An 8978-nucleotide genomic window follows, 5' to 3' on the forward strand; every position below is an offset into this window, starting at 1 on the left:
TTTTTTTTTTTAAAAAGTTATCAAGCTCTTAAAAAATCACCCGTTACATATTTTTGAAAATCATCCCATCCCATAACAACTGCTGTTTCCTCGAATTTGTTTACCCAAACTTCAACTGGTATATTGTCTGTTCCATCGTAATGTCTATTGTCTCTTCTACATCGCGAAAATTAATCGCAAATCTGGACAATTGTGGTGGTTGTGGTCTTCTGCTTCTCGATGTTATTGTGTTTTCTTTTTCGGTTACATAGTCGTTGCTTAAAAATTATACAAAGCAATCATCGTTTTCTCTTTCATGACTGTTGGTTGTTTTTCTAAGTGGATTGGGCTGGTTAGTACACTTGTCCGCCAATTCGCCGCAGTTTCTGCCGTTTACGTTGTCTGTTGCAACCTCACCGCTTTCGCAATCGTCGTAATTTTCTTCGTCGTCATCCTCATCGTCATCATTATCGTCTTCGTCGTTATCGTTGGAACCAAGCAGATTTCCTTTTTGTAGATTTCGAAAGATATGCAACTGTACATTTTCCTGTTTGCAGCTCAGTTGTTGTAAGTTGAAAGTGGAAATTAATTCTGCTACAGATAAATTTAATGCAATGTATGCGGCCTTTTGCGCATACTCGTCGTCGTGCTCATCGTTATTGAAACCCTCAAATTCACGCAGTCTCTGTCTATTTCGCCTATCACCTTCGTCTTCGAAAATAAATCTACGCAATGCGCTAATAGTTTCTTTTCGCATTCGTCATATATTTTCATGTACATTACCAAAGCTTTGTATGTTCGCCATTTTGAAATATTCAATTACACAATTACTTTTAGGTTGAGCCCCCAAATTAGTGGGCAAGATCAGTTATGTAGGCAAGATTAATTATATTTAACAAATGAATAATGTGGTTTCTTGAACAAAACTGTTGATTTTAAGAATACAAAGGAAAATTATTTATGTTAAATTTAATTCAGCTCTATCTTGCTACGTCGTAACTTCTTACTCGTCTTGCGGATACTCCTCCTCTTCCTCTTCTGCGTTTTCTGTGCTGCCATATCGTTTCATTCCCACATTAATGATGATGAATGTAGGTGTACGTGAGTGTGTGTGATTACGATATTAAGATAGTGATTTCTTTCGGGATTTCTGTTGAGCAAACTCTTCTATTATACAGGGTGGCTGATGAATTTTGCTCAATTAAGAAACTCAAATTTGATTTTTTTTTCTCAGTGTATGAAATTCATTTTTCTTTTATTCATGTTAAAGCTCATTAAATTTTATTAAATATAGCTCAAATAGTTTTAAAAAATAATGGAAATTAAATGCCCCCCTGCTCGTTGATGCATGTGCGGCATCTTACCAAAAAGTTGTTCATTACTGCTTGGAGAGTTGAGACAGGAATAGCCGCAATTGTTCTCAAATGGAGTGCCTTAGTTCATTGAAATTTTTCGGTTTTGCTTTGTAGACTTCCTGTTTGCAATAACCGCACAAGAAAAGATCAGGTGCAGTAAGGTCAGGCGAAATGGGTAGCCAACGGGATGTGGAGTTTATGCACTTCCATCTCATGGAGTATCTGTGGGTTGGAAGCACTTCATATCCCACAATTTTGTTTGTTTATGTTGCCGTTTAAATCGAAATGGGCCTCGTCAGACATGAAAAGACAGTTCAACATGTTTCCATTCTCTTCAACCATTTGAAGCATCTTCTGGCAAAATTCCAAGCGAATCGGCAAGTCTGCAGCGTTCAGTTTGTTAGCCATTTGAATTTTATATGGGAATAAGTCCAAATCTTTGTGCATAATTGACTGTAATGACTGTGTGCTTACACCCATTTAAGCAGATAAGCTTTTTGTCGAAGCAGCTACAGCAGCGATTGTTTCCTCCATTCGAACTGAAGGGTTTCGATGGTAAGGTCTTCTGTTGACTGTCCCATGCTCGGCAACATTGTTTACAAGTCTCATTATGGTCCATCTGCTCGGAGGACTCCAGTGCGTGATAGCTCCGAACAATCCAAATTCCTGTCTCAGTGTCCCAGTTATCCATTTTTGTTAAATGTAAAGTCAATCTGCAAAATAAAAAAAAATTTACCAGATTCATTAGATAGAAAAAAAGTTATGTAACTTATGTAACTTTTTTTTGGTAGCGGCTTTCATCAGCCACCCTGTATATTTCTGCCAGAGAACGTGCTCATTTCTGCTAAATAGCAGCGAGAATGGTGAATTCCGTACTCCAAACTTATAAGTTCTATTAGCCGTGCAATCGAACATCATACAGAATTCAATTTGCACCTTCTCTATGTTCTTAGTTTCTCTGGCTCATCAGGGTCGTCTTCCTCCAACTGTGACTGCGTTAGTTCGAATTGATGTTGAATACGATCGAGCTGTTCTGATCTGACTGACAGCTCTGCATGATCCATGAAATTAAGTTCTTCCATACCAAGTGGTGTTGAATTTAACTTGCGTAAAATGGCTTCACTTTTTCTTTTTAAGAACGACATTTGTAATTTTTGCGGGTGACATATCTACATGTGAACGCATATAAGTATGTATGATGCTATTTCAAACGATTGTTGTTTTTGTAAAGCAAGGTTTGTAGTTTTTGGGGGTGACATATTTACATGTGTACGTATATGTATACAAGTATGTATGTTGTATATGCATTAATGGTGTGGGAATGTCATACGCACATATTTATTTATTTATTTTTTTTTTTTGCTTTCGAAGGGGGAATCTTTCATAAATACTGATACTTAGTGGTATGCAGTATGCACGATTCGTACTGCTTGCTAAAGGTGCACCTCATTCGGGACCACGCCTAATAAGTAATATCTTACTCTATTAGACTTGCGGAACAGTACGCCTACGTACTAAACCCTTAACTCCGTAATCTGTAGCTTTATGGAACGGCCCTGCGCGACCGCCGCTAGGCATTACATCGCAGGGCCATCTTAGCCTATTGGCTCACGTATTTAGCTCTTTGTGGCCTAGTTTCACTACTTCTTTGGTGGTCGGCTCTTCTCAGCTCTTGCAGTATCAGAACTGTCGTCCCTTCCAACATATGATTCACTATGTTTTCAGGGGTTACCCGGCCTGCTACTTCTATCTCCAGGGCCTGGTGCTTTGGCGTAAATCTTGGACAGTAGAAATATATATGCTCCGCATTTTCACTACTGTTACCACAGAAGGAGCAAGTAACGCCATCGTCATGACCATACCTATGCAGTTACTCTCTGACACATCCGTGTCTTTTCAGAAACTGCGTCATGTAAAAGTTTGTCTCGCTATGCTTTCGTTCTACAAATTCTTGTACTTTCCCGATTAGACTGTGCGTCCATTTTCCCTTCGTTGTTGTGTCTCAATGGTTCTGCCATTCCTCCATGCTTTCTTGTCTTTCCAATTTTCGCTCTTCCATTGTCAACTTTCTGCTTATGGTTTTGCTTTTGTCATATATCCGCCTCAGTTCTCGAGCCATTATGTCTGGCGGCATTACCCAGATATAATGCTAGCGGCTTCATGATATACTGTGCGGAATGCTTAGCCAGAACACTGATTCTGACATTCTTGCATATGTTTTTTGCATGAGCGCTGGTCCACATACAGGTACGGCGTACATTACAATTGACTGGCTAACCTTGGCCAAAAGTGCTCTGCTGCTTTGYTTTGGACCTCCTATGTTGGCCATAATTCTGGTTAGGGCTGCATTTACATGGGCAGCTTTTTTGCAGAATTTCTCAATGTGAGATTTGGAGCTCAGTCTCGCGTCGATCATTACACCAAGGTACTTTAGTGCTGATTGCGTTGTAATGATATGTCCGTCAATGTTGAGGGAGATATTCTCTAGTTTTTTTCTGCTTGTAATTAGCACTGCTTCGGTTTTTTGTTCCGGGAGTTGTAGTTTTGAGTTATTTAGCCAGAGTTTTATTTTTGGTACTGTCTCACTACATATCCTCTGAATTTGGTGGAGTTCTTTGGCCACTATGGTTACCGCTATATCATCRGCGTATCCGATGATCTGTACTTCTTTAGGCAGCGGCAGGCGTAATATTCCATCATACAGCACATTCCATAAGAGTGGACCCAGTACGGAAGTGTGGCACACCACCAGCTACCGTATACTCTTTTGGACCTTCGTCTGTGCCTTTCGGACAAATAACTCTGTATGATGCTCAACAAGTAAGTTGGTATTTTTTTCGCTTTTTCGAGAAGTAATCTTCCACCTTCTTTTGTTTTGCTTAGGAAATAGCGTTTCTACCACATGTCTTAGCAAAGAGGGGCAGGTCGATGCTTGCCCCTTGCCTCCTCCTATCCTTCCCATTACTATCTTATATGACTCTCCCCATGGGTTTTCATCTACTTTTTCGCATAAAATCTTGAAGCAAGAAGTTTTGCTAGCCTTTACTGATTTTTTGAGAACCCTGCGCTTTCCTTTGAAAATTTCTCTCAGCCTCATAAAGTCGCTGTTGCCTATGCAAGGTTGAAATCGGCGCCTCTCTTTGTGGCACTCGCTTCTCAGTAAAGCGATTTCATTGTTCCACCAGTATACCCGCTTTCTATGGGCTGTTTGCTTCTTTCTGAACATAGCCGCATCGCAGGCTTTGGATATATGTATCTTCCTTCAGTGTATCGTCCAGCATAAATTGGAAAAGTTCCTCGTCAAGTGTTTCGATTCTCCACCCTTTGGACTGCACTCTTTGGAGAAAAGGGGTTATACTTAGTCCTTGCGTGTGTTTCCTTATATTTATTAATATAGCCAGGTGATCGCTCTGGGTATATATGTCGCTTACCCGCCAGTCAGTTGATCGAATTAGGGTTCTGCTAGCAAAGGATATGTCAATAATGGATCCACCTCCATTATTTTCAAAGGTGTTCTTTGTCCCGGTATTCAGCAGGACAGCGTCTAGCACCGCAAAGGCTTTAAGCAGTGCCCTTCCTCTCGGGTTAGTTTCTTTGCTTCCCATTCTATCGCCCAGGCATTGAAGTCCCCCGCAATTATGTTTGGTGTAGTTGTCATTGCGTCTTCCACAAGTGCGTCCAGTATTTTTTCATAATCGTCGAGTGGGATACTCGGCGGTATGTAACAGTTGTAGAAGTTTATGCCATGCATTTTTGCTTTTGCGTAATAAGCCCTTTCAGTTACTGGTTTGTGTTGAAACGGTTTGTCTCCACAAGCCCATATTGCTACCTTTTTTTGGTATCTGAGATCCACTTGTCAGTCGTTTTATTTTTGTATTGTTCACAAATTATTGCTACGTCAATACTATATTCATACACCGTTTGCGTTAATAGCCCCTGAGCCGCCTCACAGTGGTTCAGGTTTATTTGCAGGATCTTCACCTTAGGTTTTTACTACACGCAGCTATGTAAATGTGACATTTTCGGCTCCCTTTTTGGTGTTCGGTGTTCGCTTTCCAACTCTTTTTTCACGCAATGCAAAAGGGTTTATTAGTACAGGATTTCGCAAAGTGACCCTCTTCTCCGCACTTAATACAGCACTTGCTCCTGTCTTCCAAGTTGCCGCACGCCTTCGCCACATGTCCATATTCGAGACCCCTAAAGCACTTTTTCAATTGAGCTTTCTCCCTTATCCTGCATATTGTTCAGCCGATCTTGATCTTCTGGGCCTGTAGCAAATTTTTCGCTTCTTGCGTAGGAAGACTTATCACGGCTATCTGGGTGCCCGCGTAGGCCGCTCTGATGGTTTTTATTGCTGATACATTAATGAGCCCAAGTTCTTTATCTTCTGATCGGATTGCTTCACTATGTCTTCTTTTGTAGTGATATCGTCCAGGTCCCTCAAATCCACTGTGGTTTCTTGCTCCAATGTTTTGATTTGTGCCTGGTCGCCCAATAGATATTTATGTACATATGAGCAGCGCGCACTTTTTATTACTCATAAGTGATAATATTGTATGATTTGAATTCGGGAAAGCGAGAATAAACACATATAGTGGCTCACATCGTGAGTCGGGCAAGCAATCAACATATCTGTGTTGGTTTTTTAAATATTTAAAACCCTTTTTTTTCTTAGCTTTTTTCCCACTACAATTACTTACTTATAACGCAATAAGTACTTGCAACAATTAAAACCATACACATTAGTATAACGGTACTGCAAACAAAAAAAAAAAAACATGCTCTATAATGTGATCACATTGAAAGTCGGGCAAAACACCTGCGCGAAACGGAGTTAAATATTTACCGTTAGGTACAGAAAAAATATGATTTTTAAATTGAGCAAATTTTAGTTGAAATCAAGGTTTGAAGAAAGTAACATTTCACAACATTCGTTCTCCTGGTTTTTGAAATGTCACGTAAAATAAAGCAGTCATCGATCGAAGAGCAAAAATTGTTCATTTATCACCATTCAAAAGGTAAAACTGAACGAGAAATTGGGGTTTTAGTAAATAAAAATAAGTCGACTGTACATGATATCATAAGTAAGTAAAGAAAAGCAGCTAAAAGAAAGTTAAGTTCGAGAGATGAAAAGTACATTTTAAAAGAAATTCAAAAGGATCCGTTTCTCTGTAAGAGAAAGAAGAGAAAGGAAACTGTAGGAAAATAAAAAAGATCGGCTTGATTTTGCGCGCGAATACAAAATGAAAGACTTCTCATTTGGAGATTATGCGAAAAAGACCGTTAAGCACGGAAAAGGTTCCGCAATGGTCTGGGGATGAATGGCGGCCTGGGGCGTGGGCAAACTCCATTTTATTGAAGGAATAATGGATTAAAATATTTATTTGAATATATTGAAGGCAAATGTGAAGGAAAGTGCGCGTATGTTGGGTATTGCCCCAAGGTCGTAAAAACTCCAGCGCAAAGCCACGCCCTTAATGTGATAGAGCATTTGTGGGATGAGCTAGGTCGTAGGGTTCAAAATAAGAGGTGCACCAACAGGGATCAACTTAAAGCTGTGCTCCAAAAGGAATGGACGAAAATAACTCCAGATGTTTGTGGTAAACTGGTTGAAAGTATTCCTTATATACTCCAAGAAGTGGAAAAGTAAAATGGATAAGCAACAAAATACTAAACATCGCACTTATTACGAACACAAGCCAAAAGGAAGTGTGTTGCCCGACTTACAATGTGGCCATATTTTTAATGAATTTTTACATTTTTGTTTTTGAGCGTCGTTATGTTAATAAAATAGAACTAGTACTAGCTGTAAAATATTGCTGAATAAACAAGCTTTTAAAACCATTTCTTGTGTTTTTAAAACAGTTTACATTTCTTTAAAAAAATATCACTTCAACCAATTGCATACTTTTGCCCGACTTTGGATGTGAGCCGCTAGTTGCTTATGATACATGTGAATATACATACATACATACAGTATGTCAAGAATGAGTTTACACATGGAAAATAAACACACTTTTTCAATTTCAGTAGCAAAATATATTGCTTTTTACTTTAGTTTAACTTATTTTTTTATTTACATTGAATTGGTACAAAAAAAAAACGAGAAATTCAATGGAAAAAGCAAACAAAAAACAACAAAAGCAAATATTATTCAATTTTGTTAGTGTCAAGAAACTCTTTTCACAAATTTATATTAAATATATTAAGTAATAATTGTGCTTTATATTTTATATATTGCTATTACAATCATATTAATTGATATTGAATATCATTTTGCGAGTTTTTGTGAATGCATKCAAAATTGATAACTTCATCATTAAATTATGCTATTTTCAAAGTAATATTTGTAGTTAATATACAAATAAGAGCTACTTTTTAAATATTTCATATGTTTGATAATATATTATAAATATAAAATTGAGTATGCAAATATGCTATATATGTGTGTATATATATGTATGTATATGTACATATATGACATACTATCATAATATCCTAAACAACATATTATGACATATTACAATAATGTTATATGTTGTTGAAATGTTACTTGAAAACGCAACCCTGCTAATGACATGGCATATGTTCAATTTCGAAGTTGTGCATAATTATATGCAATATATTGTTTCCGATTCCATTTTTTTACTTGTCAATAAACTGTTCAATCGTTAAGACGAATACTGCGGCTGCGCGTTTCATTTAAATCCTACAGGTTATGGGCCCAGGCTTCGCTATAAGTAACGGTGAACAAAGTACAGTTATAAATTAGCAAGAAGAGTGCTATTTACCAAAAAGAGAAATTGGATGAGAATAATTTTGATTCTTGGAGTATCCAAATGTGAAGTGTATTGGTACATGCAGATCTATGTAAACTTGCATCGGGCAATTCCCCAAATTCAGAAGCATGCACCGATGGTGAGGCTGTGGCGAAGTGGACGGCGTAGGATGAGAAGGCACTTGCGATGATTACACTCAGTGTAAAACCCTCACAATTGAATTATTTGAAGCACTATAAAACGGCAGCAGATGCATGGGAAGGCTTATTAAAGTGTAGAAAAGTGTCATTGTATAAGAGGCTGCTTAACCTCAAATTGGTTGAAGGTGAAAAAGTGGCAGTACTTAACCCTCTGCGACTGACGTGATATAGTTCTAACAATTGTAATGACGTGGTAGACTACCAGACACAATTTCTATGTCTTATATTTTCCAAGTTCCGTTATGTAAAACTAATAAAACAATTTTTGTTTATTGTTTATAAGTTTAAGTTATTATTTATAAAGCTATTTTTCTAATTCAAAGTGAAAATTGGTGTTATGTGTTATTTATCGGTATGGCGTGATTTTTCTGCAAAAAGCATAGACCTATATTAGAACAGCAAAAAACAACTCAAAAATAATTTTTTTTAACAAATGATTTTAATTTTTTATTATTTAGACTTCAATTTAACAGTTGATAACAAAATGTAATAAATCCAGTGGTAAAAAAAAGTAACGACACATGCTAAGTTGCACATTAAAGCCTATAACTTAACAAACAAAAAATATTTCCTGTTATAATTTATGTAGCAAAAATTTTCGATTTTGCTTAATTTGCACTTAAGTTAAATAGTCTTAAGACTTGAGATCATATGTATATATATAT

The 8978-nt window shown here is 37.4% G+C and overlaps 1 protein-coding gene across 1 annotated transcript in view; it reads right to left on the reverse strand.

Annotated features, from left to right (window-relative positions):
* Positions 1–265: 265 nt before the first annotated feature.
* LOC108974859 (probable DNA-directed RNA polymerase subunit delta) overlaps positions 266–8978 on the reverse strand; it is a 13221-nt gene continuing 4508 nt past the window's right edge. Inside the window, exon 2 of the mRNA XM_018942955.1 lies at positions 266–486. Coding sequence (XP_018798500.1) covers positions 266–486 — 221 coding nt within the window. The remainder of the gene's footprint in view (positions 487–8978) is intronic.

The sequence above is a fragment of the Bactrocera latifrons genome, unplaced genomic scaffold (assembly GCF_001853355.1).
Source record: "Bactrocera latifrons isolate USDA-ARS-PBARC rearing strain unplaced genomic scaffold, ASM185335v1 scaffold_593, whole genome shotgun sequence".
Taxonomy (NCBI): domain Eukaryota; kingdom Metazoa; phylum Arthropoda; class Insecta; order Diptera; family Tephritidae; genus Bactrocera; species Bactrocera latifrons.